Source organism: Gavia stellata, chromosome 4, assembly GCF_030936135.1.
Source record: "Gavia stellata isolate bGavSte3 chromosome 4, bGavSte3.hap2, whole genome shotgun sequence".
NCBI lineage: Eukaryota > Metazoa > Chordata > Aves > Gaviiformes > Gaviidae > Gavia > Gavia stellata.
Window position 1 is genome coordinate 52,188,673 of NC_082597.1, and position 24,478 is coordinate 52,213,150.

Consider the following 24,478-nt stretch of genomic DNA (forward strand, 5'->3'; position numbering starts at 1 on the left):
CTCCATAGAAACAGTTGTATCTTAGTAACATACCAAGAATAGAGTTCAGGGAATACACTGCATCTGTGTATACTACCCTTAAAGAGACATTTGTAGTTGTTAGAGGGAATATGAGAATTGTCTTTCCACAATTGTAGCGGGCACAGCACTGCAACACAATGTGTCTTGGTGCTTCCGAGATTGATCTCCTTATGTGTGAGATACAGGTCACTTCTACCTGCATTATTCCTTGGCTTTTGTAGGAGCATATCAGCAAAAATGTCAAACTGCTGTCCATTAACGCCGGGGTTTTATTTTTTGGTTTTGTTTTAATTGGATACTAGCCAATGAACTACACAAACACTTTTTGCTTTTGGCCATTGCCAACTGAATTCAGAACTGTTTCGGCTACTGCCCCTGGTTTTTTTCCTAGTCTTTCTACATAGAAAAATCTCGAAGATCCTATCTCTGGTGTCACCTCATGCGAATCTGTAGTTGCTGTGTTGGGCACTCCTTTTCCACCATGTCAGGGTCCAGCTGGACAACTCCAGATGACCCTAGCTTTACCAGCTCTCTCACTGTTTTTTCTCTCTCCTTTTTGCTCTCCTATGGTTGCTGTAGGACACCTGTTTGTCCTCTGGCACCTCACTTTGTTCTCCCTGTTCCTTCCATGCGCAGTGCTCTCTCGGAAGTGACCCAGGGGAACGATGACGTTGACATTTGAGCTTCTCTGCAGCACTGTGTCGATATTTACACTGAGCTGATTATTAGCAAGTTAAGCATATGACTACACTGTAAAACCTACTTAATTTAACTAGGGCACCAGGGGAAAAGAAGCAGGAGGTAAAGAGCGGTGCAGGGGCTATGTGTACCTTACACGTTTGTCCTGGGCCTCAGACCCAGATTGGGTGGGGGCAGTTGGAAATGGATGAGGCATACTTTCCAGCTGATTCTTAGACTGCTCTTTAGTTATTACTTGCTGCATCCCAGCTGCAAGTAATGTCTGCCTTGGCTGGTATTCTTCTCTGATTCAAAATAGCCCAGGCCATTTAACACTAGTGTAGAGCAGAGGGTGTCCTAACCCTGGCCCTCCACAGAGGCTTTTAAGATGCCAAGCAACAGAACATCCTATCGCGGGTTTTGATTAAGGGAAAGAGTGGTTATCAGCTTTGGGTTTAGGCCCAGGCTAACTGAGGGAATGAAGACAGAGTCAAGATATCTCTTGTCTCAGTATGCAGTTATTAAAAGAACATGTCTGGAGGCAAAGAAGAGGCCTAGGAACCAGGAGAAACCAGGCAGATTTAAAAAGAAACTCTCCCTCTGTGTGGGGAGAATGAGGCAGAGAGAAAGCATCTGCTGAAACATGGTTTTAAAAATTCTGTATTATTTGTGTAGTTAATCAAAATTTGCAGCACTAGCAGGTGAGCTATTTCAGAATAAGAAATGGGGACACTGAGAGGGGTCTTTTTTTTGTTCCAGGGGAATGTTAGGGCACTGTGAATGGCCAGTAATGTTTTAGGAGGCTGAGTAAGGATGAAAGAAGAGGAGGCTGCGGTGTGGAAAAAAAAGCAGCAGTTTTAGAAGCCATGGGGGCTTTTACACCCCTCTCTCACAATCTGTATATGCCCGCCCCACCCTAGAGACACTCTTCCCTCAGTTCTCTGTGGCTATGGCATCTCCATGCTCAGGTCTCATGCAGTTGTCAGTCCTGCGTCATCTTTCAGCAGCCACAGTTCGCTTCCATGCAGATGGTAATGGGGCAGATCAGGGACCTTTTCCTGGTGGTGAGAATGGATGTCGAAAAAGGAAGAAGGCAGAGCACTGATAGGAGAGCAGGAAGGCCTGCAGGGATATTGAAAGGTGGTCTATATGGAGGGAAGAAATACAGCCTAAAGCAGCTGATCTCCTCTCCTAGGCCCTAGCGGAATTGGCAGATTGCTGCCCTCAGCAGCTGTCAAAGGCTGGGTCTACATAAGCAGTTTGTTTCAAAGCAATAGTGCAGTTTGGAGGAAAATCATATCATTGTCTCCATTTACCATGTGGTGTTTCAGTTCTCAGAGTGGTTTTGGTGCATACAAACTAAATTCCTTAAGGAGGAAATGAAAGCAGAAGCTCTGCTTCAAATCTGCTCCACGTGCACCCTAGTGCTAATGGGGGCAGTACGTTCCAAAATAGCGTGTGAGCTGCATCATCACAAGGTCCTCTAGCACATACCTAACACTTCTCAGAAAGCTTTGAAACACATGTGTAGCGGAGGTGTTTGGCTCTGGGGACCAGGCTAAATATAATCCGGAATAAACCCCCAAAACACATATCATGGCAAAATGAGGTGCCTCAGTATCAACTGTTTCGTTCTACTGATCCACTCCTAACGTGCTGAATTACTTTCTCATGAAAATACTGCCTACTTTGCCTGTACCTTGAGCTGGCTTTGGAATATGGCAAATCTAACATAAATATGGACCTAGAATATTTCTTGTATCTGATAGGGGGGATGTGCACGCAATTTAATTATATATGTTGGTTTTTAAGACAGCTCTGTAATCACTATTAATGTAGCTCATCTTAACTTGAATGGAAGAGATAGAGCAAAACCTGCCAGCAATCACAGTAGTAGGTATGCTGGAACCGTAGCCGAGGATACAGGGAGAGCTGTGGAATTGTACCCCAGGATGGGTAAAGGCACATGAGCTGAAAACTGCACTCAGTAAGATGCCTACCCGCCAAGAAAAAAAAAAAAAAAAGACAGACATAGCTGGGTGAATAACTGTGACAATATCATTCTGTCCTAAACAGAAGCTACTACGTGCCTGCTGCAAGAGCAGAAGAAACCAAATGTTTGAGCTAGAATGATGACTAGATATAGCAGACAATACTAATATAATTACAACATTATATAAATTCTTAACTGTTGTATTGTCTTCTTTTTTCACTTTTCCTATGATTTCCATTTATTTATGAGCATCTTTTTTTGCATAGCTCAGTGACAGCACTGATCTAAGCTTTTGCAAGTACTCTGTGGTACTATTGTCACTTACAGTCAAGGTTTAGTTATAGCTGCTCCTAGGAACCATAACATGCCCCCATCCCTCACATATCATACTGTGAATTGAAAACATGTTCTAACAAAATGTTATGAAAGGGCATGCAAGATTACAAGGACATTTTTTGGTATGGAAAATTCTTGTGTTCTTTAGGAAGCTGTAATTTGTACAGTTCAATCTTTTTTCTTAACATGTCAAATAAACCTAGACATTCTGCTCTCAGATGATAGCACGTTTGGAGATCTGAGAGAAACAGGGAGCTGCTGGAACATATTGCAGAAGCCTAAAGCACTTAGCAACAGAGAGAGTGTGGGATGCAGCGACAGAAGCCAGAATGTGGAAACAAGTGACATCGAGGCGGCTGTTTGGGAAAGAAAAGCTTTTACTTTGTTTATAATTTCAGTTTCTAAAGAACTTTGCAGTGTGGGAGGTCACTGTGGTCTCTGACTCTGCATATATTCTTCTCTGTGTGACTGTTTTTCAAGCTTCTATGATAATTATTATCCAAGAGTGCTGGATTTATTAATTTCCTTTTGTATTTCCTGTTTCTTTCAAAAAACAGAGAAGTTAAATGAAGGTATTTGTTTTGCTTCAATTTATCCTGTTAAAACATACTCATGTCACATGTGCTATGAAGAGATGCGTATCAGAAAATAGCTTGATTGCAGAGCTCGATTCTCCACATACTAATATAACTCTCTTTCTGCACACAGTGAAGCAGGATTCTCATTTGGTAATAGGTCCAGTCTTTAAAATTGTAACGTGTTCTGGAGGGAAACAAGCATTTACCATGATGATACAAGCATGATGATGATTTTTAGTGCTTTACACTAGAACATCCTGGTACTGTACATTAATGATGGATGCCGAATAACTAGTAAAGAGAAGATGGTTGAGGTGCTGACCAGGATAAATAGAGTTGAGATAAAGAAAAGACATCTCCGACGTCAGAGTGAGTTTTAGAAGGGGATTCAGAAAACAGTGTGTTTCTAAGCTCCGCAGGTCCCACTGAGGCAGAAATGATCTGGAGCACTGGAATTTTACTCAGCAATTGTTGGAAACTATTTTACTGAATGCATATGCATCTGCAAATGCAAAAATCTCCCTTCCTCTGAACAATTATTGTGCATTTTAAATGGAGGGGCTGCAGAGCTCTAGGGTTGAAACAAAGGCCACAGGCTGTATAGGATGCTTAAGGAATTCAGAAACCTTATCATAAATGTTACATTTTGGACTTAATGAGGGTTGAACTAGCCATTAGCTTGTATTTTTTTTTTCCTCTCTGTAAATCTCTCTTGCGGTTTGCATTATTCAGTAATCTAATTGTGTCCACTTTTCAGGTATTCTCTACTGAAAATAATAGTCAAGGGAAATGATGCAGATGTACTTAATTATAATAATAGAGGTGCTACAGAAATGCGTAGAACAGAAAAAAAGATTAATAAATTCATATATAATAATGATGTCTGAGAAACTATTAGTATTGAAAACTAACAAATTTATCTACTCACTGAATAGTACAGTGTAGAATAGTTTAAGGCTACTGTTGATATTCTTTAACTCCACATGTGACCTGTCATTGAGTACCTGGCTTTTTAAAGGGAACTGGATTCAGCCTGACTAGTGATCAACTGTTTACTTCCAAAATGCTGCAGTAATTTCAGTTATTAAAATGTAGTAATCACCTTACACTAAATGGCAAAATTAAAAAAGAAAAAAAAAGTAAAATAAAATGAAATTAAATAAAAAAAGGACACAAAATGAAGTCACCAGACCAAAGCTGGGTAACAAACATATTACCAAGAAAATTAATAAAGTACAGAGACATCCCTAGACTTCAAGAGAAGTGCAGTGTAGACAAGGCATTATCAAATAGTTCTGGCCACAGCAGGGTGAACCTGAAAAGTCATCCCATGACACTTATGAACAGCAATCTCTTCAAGCCTTCCAAAACACACTGGGACCTCTTACAGCTCACTAATGAAGAGATGATCATCTTGGCCTGAACCTCCCTAGCTCACTTTGCTTAGGAACAACCTAAGAAGAAATGCTGCACCATTCATAACCTCAGGGCAAAACACTTTCCTTGACGAAGTTTCCCACAGGTCCCTGTCTGCAAACTTCTCAGGGACTAAGCGCCAGACTGTGTCTCTGCATTTTAATGTCTCTCTTCCATATTAATAGCTACAGAGCCCCACAGAGGAAGTATCACCTGTTGAAGAGGTTTAAAGACCTGAAATTCCAGCACCATTGCTAAAACATATGCCTTGACCTACTCCCACTTCATATTTTTCCTTTCTTCTTACTCTCTTCTATTGCTCTCAGCTACTGCCTTTCTCTTCTCCTAAGGAAGACCATTATCTCATTATCTCAGATCTCTGCTGTACCCAGCATACATAATTGCCACTATCAACTCTGAATTCTCTGACTCAGAAAATGTAAGTCAGAGGCTTGAGGGAGCTCCACCTGCTCTGTGGAGATCTGCCCGACCCCCTCACTTTCCCATTCAGCACTCCTACTCTCTGCCTTCTACTCCAACTGCTTCTCAAAAAAGCATCTTAGATAATGGAAATTGTAGGAGCAGTAACATTAGCCACACCTTTGCCTCTGCTGAAAATCTTCATTTTTATTTTTACACAGTGCAGAAGCTTTTCCAAAGACAAAAAAAGAAACACTTCAGGATGCTACTGATACCATATTCTTCGCAATAACAAAATAAGGCCCTTTTCCCTAGAAAATTAGCCTGGAATCCCCTTTTTAATGTGTGAAGGCAGCCAGCATCACTATGATGCAGGGAGCTGGAGCTAGATACTAGTCAAGGTTGCTGTTATCAAAGGGAAGTTTGCCCAATTTTAGATCTGAGAAACTGAGTCCTAGGGTCTGCCACAGCTAACTTAATCTTGTTCCTTGTCCAAAAACTGAAACCGCAACAAACATATATGAAAGTGAAGGTATCTCTTTTAGGAAGAATTCTGAAGAAGACGTTATTTTTTCTGTTTCATTTATTTCCCTCTTCTGTTCAGACTATCTCTCACTACTTTCCTGAGCAGCCTCTGGGACTGTACTTGAGAAAGCTACTTCCATCAGTGTTCAAGGCATGATTTCTTTCCTCTTAGGAGAAGACTCCCCTCCTGAGACCCTACTCTTTAGCATCATAGGCACTTAGGATGCTGCAGCCCATTTTCCTTTCTTTTCCTCTGCTGTTCCTTGTGACTTCTCCCCTTCACCCCTTTGTTCTGTCTTTGCCTCCTTGCCCGGTGCTTACTGTGGATTCCCATATTCTCCCTGGGGTCCCTCCTCTTCTCCCCCCAAAACAGAAGACAACTCGCATGCTCTTTTCCATCCTGTACAACTACACAGAAGTTGTACTATCATCTACTACAGTTCCTTCTCCCTGTATGCCAGATGCGGCACCTTACAGCCCTTGAGCTTTCCAAGGCAAATCAGTCTTACTGCATCCCACTAGCAACAGTCTCTCCCATCTTGTCATCTCCGTATTTTTATGTTCCCAAATCCTTCACTTTGTGCACCTGTGGTACCATGAATACTGGCCATTAAATGTGCACCCACGCTATGCAAAGTAACACCCTATCAGAAATACACAACACAATCCCAGATACGCTAACTTCAGAGACAGACTGTTCTGGCACATCCTTCTGCTGTAATTACATTGTTTTGGTATTTCCGTGCAGCACAGCACTATGCCAAGTGGCTAAGCCTGTTAGAGCTGGCTCAGATGCTGCATCTGACATCAGATCAGGACTGGCAACAAAGTCATCTGACCCCTGGCTGAAATTGGGATTTGTCATCATGACACCGGTCAACTAATTTCTTTTTCTTCTTGCACTTCCCTGAAAACACACCAATTTTCTCTCTTCCTGAACTATCAGGCTCTTGTGAACTATCGATCGCATAGGTGCTGAAAAGTCATAGAGGAGAAACATATTCTTTGGAGTGTGCATGCTGCTGAGTGAGGGCTAGGTGGGTATTGCTGGGATATCTGAAAGAACACCAGGAGCAGTATTAAAGTAGGATAGACATTATTCTCAGACATGCTTTTTAGTATGAGTTTTAAGGAATGGGTTCTCTGGAGGAACCACGCACTTCTGCAGCACAGATAAGGGCAGGCTCTCTATTCTCTCAGTCCCTGTAAATGGTTGTAGTCAAACAGTGTGAACAGAGCCATCACACTGAATCTTCTGGTCTGTGACTGATCTGCTGCCTACTAACTGAGCTGCACAGACAAGTGGTCTCTGGGTTAGGGACAGTATTTGATAGTAGATGGTCTATGGAGAGTAGCCTGGAAAAAATGGAGGCTCCTAGGAAAGTACATGATGCATTGTTTGTTATTTTAATGAAATAAACCAAAGATCAAAAGAAAAGGACATTGTAATTCCAGAACTGGAGAACACTTTTTGTAGCAAAACTTAATAATGTGGTCCTTTTTTCTTAACTAAATCATGAGAAAAACTACAAACCAGGAGCATAGGCCCTATTTGTAAACTTTAACCTTGAAACAGGTACGATACCATATGCGATGCGCTAGCATGTTGTGTTAGGTATTTATAATCACTGCAGTTTTGTCATCTATGTTAATGGCACTGAGGAGACACTGAAAATCTTCTCTTTAGCTCTTTGAGACAGACAGAAGATGTAGTTCTGTGACAAGTAAGAAATCATGTTTAACTTGTGGCATAAAGTTCGTAAGCAATTTCTCTTCTCTCTGCAAAGAGAAGTGTAGTATCTTAGAAGACTTTTTTCTTCAAGTATAGATATTTTAAAAAGCAACTCTCCAGAAATAGCATAATTGTTTTTCATATTGCTTCAAAAAAACTCGTTTGCTAGTTAGCAAAACAGGCTATGGTTACATTAACAAGGAAAGCAGTGCAATCAGAGCAGATCTGTACTGTGAAACAATTAGTCCCAGGGACCAGATATTCACATAATGCACTTTTGGGGGTTTTTACTTTGAACTCATTCTAGTCTGTTCCTGTCGACTGAATCTCCAGTACCAGCTGGAGGATGTCAGGTGTGCTCATGGAGCGGACATTTCAGTTTAGTTCCGTTGAGAAGGAGTTCAACCCATGCAGTCAAGATCACTCCGTAACATGAAACAAATGCAAAGGTAAATACCATGCTTTTGTCTCTAAAGGTAGTAGATATGCCAGAGTATGCAAAGTAGATCCACTGAGTAAAAAGTAGCCATTTTAATAGATATCCGTACCTAATAGATGAAGAGCTGTATGTCCACTTTAAAGCATTTTAGCAAAATTCTCAAAACTTGCTACCAAAGTTTCATCCATCAAGTGTGGCCAAGGTCTACATGCTTTTTATTATTGCATCAGTGAAACGTGGTAAAGTGCTGATAGCAATTTCTATTTTTCCTAAAGTGCCGTCATGTATAGAAAAGACAATAGTTCGATCTTTCTAATTTGAAATTCTGAGGGAGAAAAGGGTGAAGATTACACTTGTATTTAGAGCATCTCTTGGATGAAAATAAAAAATGTAAAGAACAGACTGATAGTATGCTGATCAGAATTGTATGTAGTTGTATATATAATGTATATAATTATGTTTTGTGTTCTATAAAATGGCAATACAAGTTGCTATGCTAAAAGAATGGATGGTACTACTGATATATTAGTAAGGGGCTAATTGCATGGGTTCAGAGTAATCTTTGGAGAATGGGAGGTAAAAGTCTCTTGTTCATTAGAAAATGGATACTGTAAGAGTTGTCAGCTTGGCGGTTTAAGACTTCAACAGAATGATAAAACTGCAAGAATTAGGACCTATTGCCTTTTTTTCTCTAAAAACCTATAACAGGGATATTGAAAACAGACCTGGAAAATGTCATGTGTAAGATCTCAAATTAATAAGATGATTGAAGGATTCTTCACTCACATAACTTTCCAAAAATACATCACCCTTTCTTAAATAGGGATTCCCAACAGACTATTTATATGTCACAGATTATTTGCCGATACTGTTTTATTAATTTTTTTCTTTGTTACACTTTGATGCTAGATGAAAGTGTGTGTTAAGGCACACAAGCTAAACTTTATTGAATTACAAATAACCAAGACCTTTATTCTGTTATTGTTTTGGTATTTTATACAGGTATGCATCTTTTACTGCTTCCCTTTCTCTGCATTCCTTTTTGTTCATCTCAAAAGGGAGAGCTCTCAGCCTAAAGAGTCACATGAGTCCAGCTTAGTCCTGGAATACTACTCCATCCAAGTTCTCTCTGCATCAGAGAGAAGTTCAAATGTACAGCTAATAAACTTCACTTAGCCTGCCTATTAAGAGAGGTGTGTTTACAATTTTGTGGAGGGTCCTCCAGTCTGAGGAAGAAGGATTAAATTATCTCATTCTGATTGATAAAGCAGTGTTTCCAAGTTACTCTATTGACATTTACTATCATTTTAATAAAGTATTATAAAATTCTGAAGTATTTTTAAAGTAGACTAAATGTTGTTAAATATAAGCCCTAGCCAAAATTTATAGTAAAAAGGCAATCTGAATGAAATCAAAACAGAAAAAAATCCTAGGCATTAAATAGAAATAATAATAAAAATGCATAGCAAACAAGGGTGGCTCAGAAAAAGAAGAAAGATGTAAAAGTATCAGCTATTTCAAACTTATTGCAGTCAGAACTAGATTATGATTACTAGAACTGATTATGAGATGCAGCACCAAACACCAGGAAAAGTAATTTTTTTATTTAATAAAGGCGCTCCACTCCCATTAAGCATTTGCATACTACTATTCCTTTTGAAACTAATACTGAAAATAATGGTCTGCCCTTTAAAGTGTTAAGGAAAAAAAAGGCTAAAGGAAGGCTTACTTCAACCATATTAGCTGTAATAGATCTACTTCTGCTCTCCAGCTTAATTTCTGCAGGCTTACATATCAGTGGCAATCAGTGGTTTACCACCAAAAGAAGTCAGAATCCCTGTGGGAAACACCTGCATTTCTACCCATTCTTGTTCACAGCTGGTTGCAAGCCTGGGATTTTAATCTTCCCTCTGGCAACTATTTACTCTTCTTTAGTGCCATTATACTTTATGATATTGTAGATTTTCCTACAGCCCTACTAGGGATTTAATGATCCAGTATCTGCATTTCTATAGATATACTGATAAACATATAACCCTGTTTCTGTACAGTTTGTATTTTATTAAATATAATCGGGCAACAGCACCAATTGCTCTAAAAAGAAATTGTTCTAATTTTTACTTAAACTGAAATAAAGCCAACATGCCCATGTTCCACTGTTCTAGAAACTAGATGAATAACCTTCCCACATGTATGTAGAATGCAAAACAATTTCTTGTTCTTAAACATTAATTTTCTGAAATTCTGAAGTAGTGAGATAAAAGCTCACAATGACATACATTATTACATATATCATTATTAGAAATAATATATACCAAGATAATATCATAATATACACCAAAAGCTCAGAATGGTATATATTATTAGAAAGAATAACCTAGAAAATATAATTACATAGAAAAATAAAAAAGTATTGTTGAAAATATGAGATATCCAAATAACTACGTGAAGACAAAGATATTTTTTCTACTTCCTTGAATAAGCAAGGCTTAATAACCGACAAATAACTACTCTTCCACATTGTGTCATTTTCTACTGCTGACTTCCAAGCTGCTAAATCTCCTAGTCTAAGGCCAGGCTATCGCCCAAAACAATTTCTGTCAGCTGCTTGAACAAACCTCAATCGGCAGATACTTTGACCTTGGAGTGAAATATTCTGGCAAGTGAGTGAGAAACTAGTAAGAATGGAAAATGGAAGCAATGATGCCAAAAAGTTTCAAAATTCATATTGTAATGCAATAAGAAATGGCCTGAACAGAAATGCATTGATCTAAAAATATTGCAGGTCATCACCAGGTTATTTTAGGTCTTCCTTTGTTTGTTGCCAATGGTTGTTTCCTAGAAGAGTCTATTTTGATCCTGTGAGTACTCCCAGACCAAAAGCACAACAGAGAAAGTGTTATGATAAGGATGCATTTGGCTACTGAGGAGTTATATATACAAACAATAGTGTTATTTCCCCGAGATAATTTCTATCTACAGCATTTGTAGCAGCTCAGAATTATAACAGCAAATGTGCATCAGGAGAACATGAATAAAAATGCACTGTCATATTTGGCGTCAAGAGAGATTTGGGAAGGTCTTCAGAACTAATTTATTTCTTGGAATAGGCTATACTTCCTCTCATTTAAAGTTTGTCTTGAGAATCTTTATGAAATGAAGAAAATGCATGATGGTTTTAAGCAAAATATGTCACTACTTTTTTTCAAAAATCAAATCTTGACTACTAGATGCCTAGCAATCAGCTTAAGCTGAATGCAGCTAAAATAGAATTCATTTCCATGCTCCATCTCTGCTACTTCTTTTCTCACATTCCATAGAAAATGTAACCATCTTGCCTGACTCTCTGCTCAATAAATTGGATGTTGTCTTTAGCTCAGGCCTCTCTCTAGGTTTTTATACATACAGCTAAGTGTTCCGCATTTTTAGTGTGTTTCTAAGATGCAGCTTTCATGCACATCACTAAAAATCTTGTTCAGACTTTCACCTTTTCATGACTGGAAGGGATTTACAGGGCTTTTGCACAAGACTTCTTTACTATCACTCTAAATTAGCCTTAGGCGTAGCTTCTTCATTAGAAGAACCCCTACAGCTTCCTGAGATTTGAGACACGATCTTTGAGTGAGACAAGAAGTTTACCTCCATGGTCTGTCTGGTGAACCAAAATTAGTACATCCTCAGAATAAATATTTGCAGGTCCCTGGAAGTCTTTCCAAAATAAGCTGTATCAATTGATATCTACTTGAGTAGAATGTACTTGTAAATTGGAATAAAGCATATCTTAATCAAATAAAGAAAATAATAGGAATGTTAGGCGAACTATCTCATTGAAGCAATAGTTCCATCTTTTGGAAAGTCACTAATGGACTCTGATGTGTCTAGCTGCTACCTTAGGTACTGAGGTCCATAAAGCAGATCTCGGAATCTGTTGTGTTTCAACTTAAACCTCTTACAAACTCAGGCAGCTATATAAAAAAAATGCTGCATCTCCCTCCCCAAAGACCGGTTAACACGCTCAATGCATAACAATACAGCCTAAGTGGGTGAGTCAATCTCACAGATTGTTCACACAAATATTACACATTCCTATGCTTTCTTGGGGGGGGGGGGGGATATCAACTGAACAATATCACTTCTCCCATATAACACATTTTCTGCAAATCAACTGAAATTCATCTATATGCCTATTTCCCTAATGATAAAAGGAAACGAGAAAACCTTTTTGTGAGCATTCACATTAAAAAAAATATTACTTCTATATTATAACCTTGAAAGCTTACATTTAATCTTTAGAATTTGGCACTGAAACCTTTCATGTGATACAACCAAAACACAGTGACAACTGTCACCCCTAACTCGAACACAGCTCTGTAAGAACCTGGCAGTTGCACAGTTCTCAGTCATTGCAGTTCTTTCTCATGTTGATCACTCTTTTCCTTTCCTTTTACTACACTGACTAGATCAGAAATGAAGCCAAGAGTGCTTTTCAGGTAAAAACTTAGCAATTTCCTTCTCTTAGCATTCACTTGCATTAAAACTGTTCCAGATCTGCTTTCGGCATATCTTAAAAGACCATCAATTACTTGTCAAAAGATTCACAACCTTCAGCTACTTTGTTAATATATGTTCCAGAGTTCAGAGACTATTCCATTGTTTGACGAATTTTGTATGCTGCTCAGTGACAGGAACAGTGCTGGAATACTTTACAAATATGTGTCACCATCTCAGGAAAGGACTTGATCTGCTGCTTTGTTTGAAAAGCAATGCAATCCTTCCTCTTTAGTTGCCTCCAGCTCTGTAGGTGCTGTTTTTTTATAATGTTTCTATCTGTATTGTGTCCTAAATAACCTATTTCCACCATCTTTTCACATTTCCCTACCTTTGCAGTCAGGCAAAGTCCTTCCTAATTCAGGACATGTTTCTTCATGGTACAGCAAAAAATACAAATGCTGTCCAAAAATGACAGTGTCTCTCTCATCTCCTTGCTAACTTTTCCATTGAAAGGCAGCAGGTAGCCCTTAGATAAGGTTGGGAATCCACAAATTCTGTTTGAAATGTAAAGGCAAGTTTGAGTAAGGCATCCGAGTCTAAAGATGGCTCACTATTAGTAAGGCACAAGCAGCTCTACCAAACAGCCTGAAAACACGAAGGGCAGAAAGATGGGAAGGAAATGATGACAGTATAATCCCTCATAGCTGCCCATAAAAGCCCTGTATTCCTACATCCATCTCACCAGTTGTAGTTACAGACAAATGCCACAGATTTTGATAGCAATAAACTTTCACATCTGCTGCACCTCTCTGCTTCCTGTACAGTTAGCTATTTGAAAGGTACATTGATTCCAGCAAGCCATTTGTCTCTTGTAAGCTTAGTACAAGTTCTTCCTTTTCTCCTCCCATTGGACAACTTTCGTCACATTATAAAGTGTACTTCTGGCATGTGGCAACTTAGTTCACCTCTTCCAGCTATCTGGTGGCTTTTTAAGGATCTTCATCAGGCAACTTAGAGCTATTCTTTTGTATCATGTCTGATTCCCCTATACCATGTGAACAGCAAATGCTGTACTGTGATATAAGACATTTTGTTTCTTTGACCTTGTTTGCCTTGCCTAACTCACAAACTGAATTTCTCTATAAGAATCAGCACGTACCTGCCACCACATCTTTCTCTAGAGTTACTTCTGTTTTAAAATCCAACAATGCACTCACACTCAAAGGGGGAGAACTGTGGATTCTCACTGGTGCTTAAGACCAGGCAGGCATACTGCAAGTAGAGTAAATGCAGATCCCAGTTCTGAATATTCTAGTCCATAAATATGTTAAACATTATTTTGAAATCCCATGTCTTCATTAGCCTGTCAGCCTGAAGACGTTAAGTGGTGGCCCAGAATCACCTCAACTCAGACTTTTTTTCCTAAAAGTGTTAAGGAAGAGATGACGTAGATTTAGCTCTTTCATCTCTGGGGACTGTCAAGTTACCCTGCAGAAGTCTGGTAATACAGCATCCATGACTGCCTCTGTCGTTGAATATCAAACAGCAAAATCTGTAGGCACCATAATTTGGGTGTATGTTTGCTACAAGCAAAGGGATCTGAACATGCTTCTCAGAATTACTCATAGGAAACAAAATTTGATTGAAGGACTAAATAGGGCTTGGCAGATGTTACCTCAGTCCCTGTACCCTGATACCACTGGACACTCTTCCTGCCCAGCTCTGCTGTGATCATACAGTGTTTCCCCCCTTTGTTTGCTCTTAGCTGTTCACAAAAGTCGAACTGACATGTGAGAAGTAAGCAGGCAGCTTGATGAGTTAACAGCAAAGTTTTTCCCCTTTCCGACTCAACCATACCCTTGGCCCTATAGCCATGAGAGCAGACACTTCCTATATGGGTTTTTACTAAGTTAACTCTTTGTGGGTCCTTCTATTTCTGAGGCAGCTTCCTCATATCTGACCTGACAATATTAAATCACAGGTTGCTATGAGCGTTCTGCTTGGGCCAATGTATTTACCTAAATTCAATTTCTTGGGATCCTGTCTATGCCAACTCTCCTATGAGACCATCATCTCATCTAGTTTCTCCCTAATTTTACCGTAATTCAGATTACTATTAATTACTACCAATGGTGAATAAATCATTAGTCTTCCAAACAACTAATTACATTTTTTTAGGGTGTAGGGACATAGGTAATTCAAAGAATCGGTATGAACTTTCCAAGTTATATAGGTAGTGATAAGTATACTCCATTTTTTGAGGAAATTCTCCTATCATGGTTGCAGCTTCAATAGCCATCACTCTCTTACTTTTTTGTATACACCAAGCTTTTCTCTGTAAACATCAGATTATGCACACTGTAGGCTTCTGAAGAATCTATAATATTTCTGAAGTTAAAAAGTTCTATTCATTTAACTGTAAGTCTTTTGGACCCATTAAATGTTTGACCCATTAAATGTTTGACCCATTAAATGTTAGATGGAGACTATCTGAAGTGTAAATTTGAGTCTTCTCTGGAATGGTAAAATAGGAATCAATATTGTAAGCATCCAAAATTGACATAACATACATGCCATCATGCTTGCTGCGGTGTAGTTCCTTGCTATGGTTCTCCATGGCTTTCCACCCTGGGTGCAGAGAGGGTCACAACTGCCCTTCTTATGCTAAACCTCCACCTAGTACATACTTGGACCCTGTCGAGCTCTGACCCAGGAGTTTTAGACTGAACAGTCTTCATGAGCTGGCTTATCAGCTACGCCCTGCTTAACCTCCCAGTGGTTAAAGCTTTATCTTTACACAGTTCTGTAATCTTCCCCTTTGGGAAATGGCTATACTCCCTTTCTCTTATTGTTTTCCCTGACTCAGTTTGTTTCTGTGGCTGAAAAACTAATTCAAACTGCTAACGTTACATTCAGTCCACCATCCGCTGGCCAAATGCTAGAGATATGCAAAGTTTTACTCAGCAGTCTCGTTTCGTCTCTCAAGTTCCCCTTGAAGCTTCTAGGCACTGCTGCTTTGTTAAGAGCACCTCTCCGCGTCCCCGTGAATGTGGAGATCCGCCCTTTAGGACACAGCACCATCTAGTGAAGCGAACTAGCTCAGATCTTCACAGGGACTTGAAACGGATGTCACCAGCAGACGCACAGTGGCACAAGAGGCCGGTGTTTATTAGTCATCTGGAATCCATCAAAGAAGCTCTTTGGTTAGCGTGGCAAAGCAGAGACAAAATCTTTAAATGTAGCAGTAATTGCTCTCCAAGCCAAGTTCTCATATTTCAGTTCTCTTGTAAAATTTGTCTTTGTAACAGTGATTTCTAAATCCCAGCATCCGCACCTTTGTGCCATGTCTTTTCATTCCAGGCTTTGTTTTCTACTGCCTCCACAGAAGTCTGAGGAACCTTCTCCCTCTTGCCCTCAGCCATTTGCTCCCACCTAAATGCACAGCTGGAATTAACTCCATGCATATGAATCACCTGTAATGATTCCTGCTAACACCTTCCCGTAGTCACACAATACCTGTTGGGCGATGGTTCCACACAACTCCCAGCAGGTAACAATACAAAATCAGTGTGTAAAATGAGTCAGACACGTTAGTCATAAATGAGTTAAAAGTTTTGCATATTCCCCATAGTATCTAAATGATTCCCACATCATTTCTCTGGCCTGACAATGCAGTATTTTCTGGTTCCCATCATTCAGCATGCCGATGCTGCATCTCTCCGGTCATTCAAAGGACAGTTCCTTTACAATCATGTATGAATTACTTGGATGCACTTTTCAGGTACTTCTTCGCTTTATCCCGCCCTATTGATCCTTTTCCATTCAGTGTCAAGAAACTGCCTCTGACTGGCCCTGGCTGCTGGGATTCATTGCTCACTCAGCACATTTCTAAGCTTTCACTTTCACGTTTTCAATAAAGATGTTCCTTATGCTCCTCATGACGATGAACATGGCAACATAGCCGGTTTCCTTCAGATCCCTTACAAACCCCTTTACCAAAATGCCTATAAAGAACTTGAAAACACACGGGTTGCTCTGGCCGCCTCCTATAACATTGCTAAATATGGCCTGGTTGTTTGCTAGTTTGCCACCTTTTTTGTTAATAGACGGATATAACCATTACGAGGGTTAGCACACTTCCTTCATCTGTAGCCGTGCAGTAGGCAGGCTCAGTGATGCGATCAGTAAGTTCAAAACGACACCCCTGGTGAAACACGTTATTGAAAAGACGTCCCAAAAGGCACCTCCTGGCCCTGTCCGAGCATCCTCCAGCAGCCTTCGCGCGGCAAACCACCTCGATACTGCGAGGCCTTTTGCTAGCAAGGGCCCTAGCCGCTGCCTCGGCGCACGGTGCCCGGGAACGCTTCTTCAGCTGCCCCTTGGCAGCATGTAGCCCCAGAGAGAGAAAAAGGCTCTTTCAGCTGCTGGAGAGAGGCGCGAGGGCTCGCGGCTCGGGCCCCTCCGGCGGTGCGAGACCCCTCGCTCGCCCCCCGGGGGCTACAGCCCGACCCCCGAGCCGAAAAGCCCCTCGCCAGGGGACGATGGCGGATTTCATCCCTCCGCCGCCCCTCCTGGCGCGGGGGGTTCAGCGGGGAGCTGTCAGCGCCGCAGCCGGGCCCCGGGGCCCTCCACGGCCGCCCCCGCGCGTCCCGCGGGGCCGTGGCCCGGGGCCGTTGCCCGGGGCCGTTGCCTGGCGACGCCGGCGCGTTACAGCCGCGGCCGAGCCGGAGCATGGCGGAGCCCGCCGGGCCGCCGCTCCCCGTCTCGGTCCCGGCGGCCCCGCCGGCCGCTTTCTTCGGGGCCGTGGCGCCGGGCAACCCGGTGGTAGACAGCTTCGAGGCCGAGCTGCGGGACGTCCTGGGCTTCCTGCGGCGGCTGGGCGGCGCGGGGGAGGCCAAGCCGCAGCAGCACGACCTGCACCGCCGCGGGTAGGGGCTGCGCCGTCGTCCCCGCGTCGCCACCCGCTCCGGGAGCCACTTGCCGCTCCCGCCTGCCCCTCCCTCAACCCCCTCCCCTCGGCCGCCTCACGGGGGCTTTCCGCGCCGCCTCCCCGCGGCTCTCGGCCTGCCCTTCCCGGCCCGACGGGCACCGCCGCGACGCCCTCCTGGCCCCTTCCCTCCTTCCCGGCTCCCTCCTCACGCCGCATCCCACAGGCCAGGGAGCCCCCTCCCTCTCGCTCCCCCTGGCCTGGGAGCTAGCCAGGAGGTTGTTCTCCTGTGACAGCATCTCCAACAGTGTGCCAAAACACCGGCAATACGCTTGCCTTTATTTTTTTTTAATCACCCCCCCCAATATGAACACCTCCTTTTCCAGCACTTCCTAGAAGTTAATGCTTTCAGGAAAAATCACAAGGTGTTGTGGAAGTCGGCAGCACCACTGTTCGCTGTATCAGAGCTGCCTGAGCTTTCTGATAGGAAAATCCCTTCACAGTGCTGGAGCAACTGGCAGCCCACCAGCATGTGCTACTGTGTGCGGGGGTGAATGCATGTGGGCAAGTACATGCCTCTAAAAGATGCGCTTGCAGTAGGGCTACATGAGGATATCACCACACAGCTCTTTTTGTGCATGTGTCTATGTCTACGTTGGTATATTTTTATACACATAGATGCAGGCAGCGCATATGGCAAGTATCATTGTGCATATTTGTTTGCTTGCATACATGCATATCTGTGGGTATGCATAAATCTAGATTTTGTAATGCAGTTAAGGTAGAGCAACTGGAATCAGTGTATGAGTCATAGTGCATGCGTATGTCTTTTACAGACTGCATTTCTCATGTACCTCTCCCTACTGCATTTAGGTACATCATGAGATAAAAGTTCAACTGCTTCTTTTAATGTAAATGGTTGATTTTCTGTCGTTATTACCTGAGCAGTGTTCTATTCTAAATTTACAGGTCTTTAACATAAAAAATGAAAGTTTCCCAGGTTATCAAAATTTCATTCAAAAACAGCACAGGAGTTAGGTTACAGGGTGGATAGCTTATCACTTACCTGCAGCTTCTACCCTTACGTATTTCACTCGGTACTTTCCTAGATGTAATCCACAAATGACCGTTCTCTAAATGAGCTGTATACATTTCCAGGAGGTACTCAGATTCTGCACCCTGGCATTTGTCTGCACTGGAGATCTTTCATTTTCTAAGCCATCTGGATTTCTAATTTGTTTATGTGGCATGTTCATCCTCAGGTCTAGGCCTGGGTCTATCATGCAGGTATCAGTCTCCAGGTTTTTGTGTTTTGAATCTCAGTATGTTGGCTTTTTGTATTGCTTCAGCAGCTGATTTCAGTGCTTTGCTATTTTTAAGCCTTTAATTTATAGCTTCAGACCTTTTTTTGCTTTAGCTGATCTGTATTCTTACTTGAAAGTTACCCCCTCTAGGCCCCTTAGAGAAAGGAATGCCACTCAGCTGCTTCAGACACCACCAAAATTGCTGGTAATGAACACATTCATTGTATCTTCTACACATTCATTGCATCTTCTGGTTGGGAGTTGGGCATGCTGAATCTGATCTGTTTGCAAATGTCATGCCAACTTATCAGGTTTTATGAATGGTGTCTCCAAGCCTTTCTTTACCCTCTGGAATATTTTGACCTGAGTAGGCTCTGTCTTTTTCAAACTGGTGTTTTGTAGATGTGACCCATGTCCATACATAACTCAGTTGGCATGAGAGCATTTTCTCATCCAAAGAATTCTGCAGTGTTCATCATGGAAATGAGAACTAATGCTACCTGGTTCTTGATCCCAGAAGTCACTGGTAGTGATGATCCATACCAAAACTCCAGGGCACTGAGAACGTTGTATAACATGAAGCTCCCAGTAGCTCTGCATCCTCCGACATTCTTCATTTGTACAGGGGCAGTGATTATGAAATTTCAGTGTTGTTTCTCCCTTGCCTCTCATTGTTTGATAACTTAAAATTGGAGTGTGTGCTGCTTGCAGAACCAGCCTTAGTGTAGTTGTTCCTAAGAGTTTCTGAAGGTAATGGCTATTACAGATGCTTTCCTAAATGCTCTAAAGACTTCTTGCTGTGTCATTTGTCAAACTACTTTTCCTAGCACGGGTTGAGATCAAAGTGTTCTTGTTATTAGAGGAGCAAGAAAACCAGCTTCCACATGGCAAGTATGTTCAGTTGAGAAAAATAAAATTGTCAGCTTTGTTCCTCCAATGCTGTCAGCCTTTGGTGTTGATAAGTCAACAGTAAGGCCATAATTTAGGCACTTACAATGTTCTAATATAAGAAACAAAAATTACTGAGGACCTGCCCTGTACTGGAATCATCAATGTTTTCAATCAGAAGAAGTAGCAATCAGAAGTATTCTTCCCCTCAACTAAACGAGAAGTTGTTTCACCCCATTTCTTTTGGCAATGGGGCCATAAAAATATTACCTTGAACTATTGATTTTATCTCATGCTGTGTGGCTTAGTAACATCTTATTTAATAAGATATCTTTTGATCAGTATCGGAGAATCCTTTACTACCTGTAGTAAAGACTTTTGGCCCAGAAGTATAGCCATGTGGTCCTTACCCTGTGCACACTATTATGGGTTGACCTTAGGGAAATTTTTTTTATTATTCATAGAGTGGTTGGAAATGAAAAAACTTCACCTCTGAGCTCTGACAGCCCAGTATTTTTTTAAGAATTCACTTGCTTAGCTTGTTATTCTGGTGTCCTACAGCCTGTTTAAAGGAAAGGCTGATGAGCTGTTTAGGAAGTGTCTCGCTCTCCTCCTTTGCCTGTGTCAAAGGAACATTCCTGTGTCATGAACTCACTTGCAGTTAGTCATGGCATTCTAGCAGATAGAGTTTACCTTAATCTTCCTGTTGAAGTTGAAAGTCTAGTCAGATTTGTCACTACTTTACTAAACTAGTTAATTACAGATTTGCTACTCATTTATTTTATCTAAGAATCTCATGTGTTAATATGAGCATTCAAAGCAAAAAATGAAGATGACCTTCACTGGGGACTTTCCAGTTGATCAGTCTTAAAGAAGTTTATTAGTCTCACTTTCCAGAGCTTTATCCACAGTCATTCTTACTGCCAGTTACTTTACAGCCTAACAATACGATAATTAACTTCTTTTTCTTTCCTTCCTTCTCCCTCCTCCCCACCCCGCCCCCAGTAGTATCCATCAAGCCTCTTGGACTCTGGAAGTCTTTTACTACGCTTCTTCCCTTGATACTCCAAGGGAACTCTGCTCAGATGCCTGATAGATTCCTTCGCTTTGGAACCTCTTTGCAGATTTATCCCTACTAACTGGAGTGGGATACTTCTCTCAGTGTAAGAAGTCAGTAGCCACCCAGACTGTTAATTGCTTATGGATGGACCAGGAGGGACTCATTCCCCATTTAGAAGGTGCTCTTCATTAGACTGGGCTATGGTTTCCTTTAAAAGCATAATGCCTTAGAACATTTTACTCAGATTGTTGCTTTTGGCCTAGTTTTTGCTGTTACTGCATTTTTCCTTTAGGATACACCTCTAGAGTGTCCTACTTATTTCTTTGCTGTTTACTTTCAAGAACTGAGAATTGTGCTGACATGATACTTTTAGGAAAAAAGGATTATGATTGTTGTAATTCTTTGGTGTAAAGATCATTTTGACAAGTTTTTCATACAGCCATCTGTTTCACCTTGAAATGTGAAGGTGGCTCGCAGCTTTCTGCACGGAAAAAATTATGTTACTTATTGTGCTTTTTTTATTGGGAATCTTCTCATAAGCTGAAATGAAGAGCTGTCTGGGAGACTGTGAGAATGGATTCCAAGTTTCTGAATGTCAGAAAACAGCTTAAGAAAGTGTCTTGCATTCTAGTTTGCCATCACTGTCTTAAGAAATTGGAAAGTTCCAGCTACCTCACACCAGTTAGCACAAGGTTTACAAGTGAGAATTCAGCTAGGTGGTTATTTTCAAACATTAACTCCTCTATCTTCAGTTGTTTTCCTTCCTCATAAATTGCTACCTATGAATAATTTAGCTGTTGTGGTTTCACAAGGCACTCTTTGCTGAGGTTTCTGTACAAGTGATTTATTAAGAGAATAAATGTAAGAGATGCCTGGCACTGTGAACACTGTCAGTACTATTAATAATTTGGTAACAGGATTCTTTTCTGAAAAATTCCTGTGCTTATTATCAGTCTGTCTGATCAATTATTATTTTCCAGTTTGTATATAGCTTTCTTAAAGAAGTCTAGGGTGGGAAAGCTGTACACATGAAAGCACTAATACATCCAACAGCAATCAGTAGGGACTATAATACTGCTGTGTTGTAGTCAGTTCCTCTGTAGAGGAGGCAAACTGCTTAGAGCCAGTTGCCATTTATGGGAAGCTTGCTGGTTCAGCCAAATAAGTAATTTGTTACACAAAGTCATCCTTGATGACAACTGTGGCTAGAATAACAGGCACAGGCAACAGAATAGCATTGCAACTATTGCCATAAAATCCTTTCTACTTTAACAAATGTGTCATTTGCTTCTCTCTGAATCCTACCCTTTATGTTTAAAAATTCCTGAACACTTCATGCCAAATGCAGTTCATCCTAGAGGCTTTCTAATGACTTTTTTCTTTTGTGATTCATAGTGTAGCTCTGTATACCATGAGCTCTATAGCTCTATATACCATAGCTCTATGTACTCTATAGCTCTATGGTTTATTCCATGGCTACCAGTTCCTAAGTTTGCTGCTACCTGACATGCATTGTTATCTTGGGATCTTTTTTCCTGCTCTTAGCATTTGTAGTTTCCAGTCCAATAATTGCTGTGAGCTGTAATCCACTGAGTTTCTTTAAAATATCTTTTTTTTCCTTCAAACAGAACCTCTCAAATACTAGCTGAAAGGTGGGACAGATTTTCCAGTTGTGACCATGTTTGAACAATGCAAAGGGAATATTACTAAGACATTTACATAAGAATTTACACGGGAGAAAATTAATCCTATTTTAAATGTGTGATAAAAACTGATGACAGAAATGAAACCCAGAAATGCCCTTGGCTGCTTGTTAAATCCGGGTTTAATGAGCACTTGTTTTGAAATACGTAGAGGTTCAAATAGATTTGGAAGAAACGGGTTTTCAAAATTTAAAGTTTTCCTGATTTATTTGCTTTTTATGACAGGTCTACTTCCAGTTTAATCTGAAACCTTTTCTCCTGTATTTTTTTTAGAGCAAATACTTTGTTTAATATTTGGATCAAATATAAGCCTCGACTGCCAGAGTGGTATTACAATGAAAAACTTCTGAAAGTTGGTGATTACCTTGCTCAGATCAAAGTAAGTCATATGAAAACAGAAAAGGCTCAGTCACAGTCTTTGTTTCATTATGTTTCTGTGCTACTTTAATTTTTAATCATCTTTTACTGGAAGCTATTTAGAAAGTAGCAAAATCTTTTACAAAATAATTACAATGAAAGTTGGTGATTTGTATCTCTTGCTTATTATTGTAAAATTGCCCTGATTTTTGATATATTTTCTATATGTGTGTTTCCTATGCACCTGTGGCCTTTTTAAACATTCCAGAATCTTTCTTCAGTATTTGTTTGAAGTTTCAACACAGTAGAGCACAATGTCTGACTGTGCCTGTAGACACTGCTTCAGCACGAGTTGACAATGATGGAGCAGTGGTGCTTTGTTCCACTGAAATGTCAACTCGGTGCTCAGTTAACCAAAAATGAATGTAAACAATTGTGAGGAGAGGAACAGAGAATAAAAACCAGAGTGCAATTACACGTTATACAACTGTATGTATCGATGGTGCTCCTGCATCTTGCATTCTGTGTGCACTTCTGGTCTCCTTAAAAAAGGTAAATCGCAACTAAAAAAAATTCTCGAGATAGATTGAAGACTTTGAAAGTATTTGGGGGATGTTTCACTACATGATAACTCTATTTTTGTACTCTTACCTAGTCATCTGTTACTGGCTAGTGTTGAAGATGAGATATCGGGCTAGTAACTTGGTCTAACTCAGTAAGGCTGGTTTTATGTCATATCCTTATATAATATTTGTCCTTTGTGTCTGCTGGGAAAAAACCTCAAAGGCATGCCACTTATTACCTCAGTGATATTTGTGTCAGAAGATCATGTCATAAAATCTGGGGCTTTCAAGGGTAATTACTAAACAACACTCAGAAGCACCTCAAAGATGTACAGTTGAAAGCTAGTTGCAAGTCATTCCTTTTAGGATTGAAGAAGGGTGTGTGGTCCTGAGTGATACAGTTATGAAGCAGAAGTACTGAAGGATTACAGAGTTACAGGTTAATTTATTACAAAGGTTCAGTACTTGAACAGTTACTTGAGAGGATACACTTAAAGATGGTAGAGAATCAGCATAATTTAGAGTAACGGACAGCTCCTAAATAGATGCTATCTGCTTAGTGTGATTTTGTGTTTGTATGTGTTTGTAATGATCTGTCAGTGGATTTTTCTACTTTTTGCCAGAACATATTAGAAGGTATTTATTTGGTCAATAATACTTTCCTAGTTTAAAACTCTGGCTATTTAGTGTGTCTGTGTTATGAGACAGTCAAGTATACATTTTAACTATGTTCTTCAATCTTTCAGGCCTATTTCAGACACAGATTTTTGATATCAGTCTTCTAAAAAGTTGATTGTAATAGGAAAATTATACTTATAGCACAAAAGTCAGTGAAAGTCTATAATTTATTAGTAGAATTCTTCCATGCTTTTGGAAAGATTTCTGTAAAACTCTACTTAATTTTTGAACATAATGGGAATGAAAAATTAGATTAAACCAAGTTTGTATTTTTTTTTCAGAATGGGAGTATTAAATTTTAATTCCCCTCCACCCTGGAAAGAAAAACAGATAACTGACATTGTGTTTTTAAACTGAAAATAATTTTTA

The 24,478-nt window shown here is 40.5% G+C and overlaps 1 protein-coding gene across 1 annotated transcript in view; it reads left to right on the plus strand.

Moving 5' to 3' along the window:
- The first annotated feature begins 17,360 nt into the window (after nt 1-17,360).
- Nucleotides 17,361-24,478, plus strand: part of CFAP54 (cilia and flagella associated protein 54) — a 117,527-nt gene continuing 110,409 nt past the window's right edge. The window contains 2 exon segments of the mRNA XM_059817033.1: nt 17,361-17,557; nt 22,785-22,890. Coding sequence (XP_059673016.1) covers nt 17,361-17,557; nt 22,785-22,890 — 303 coding nt within the window.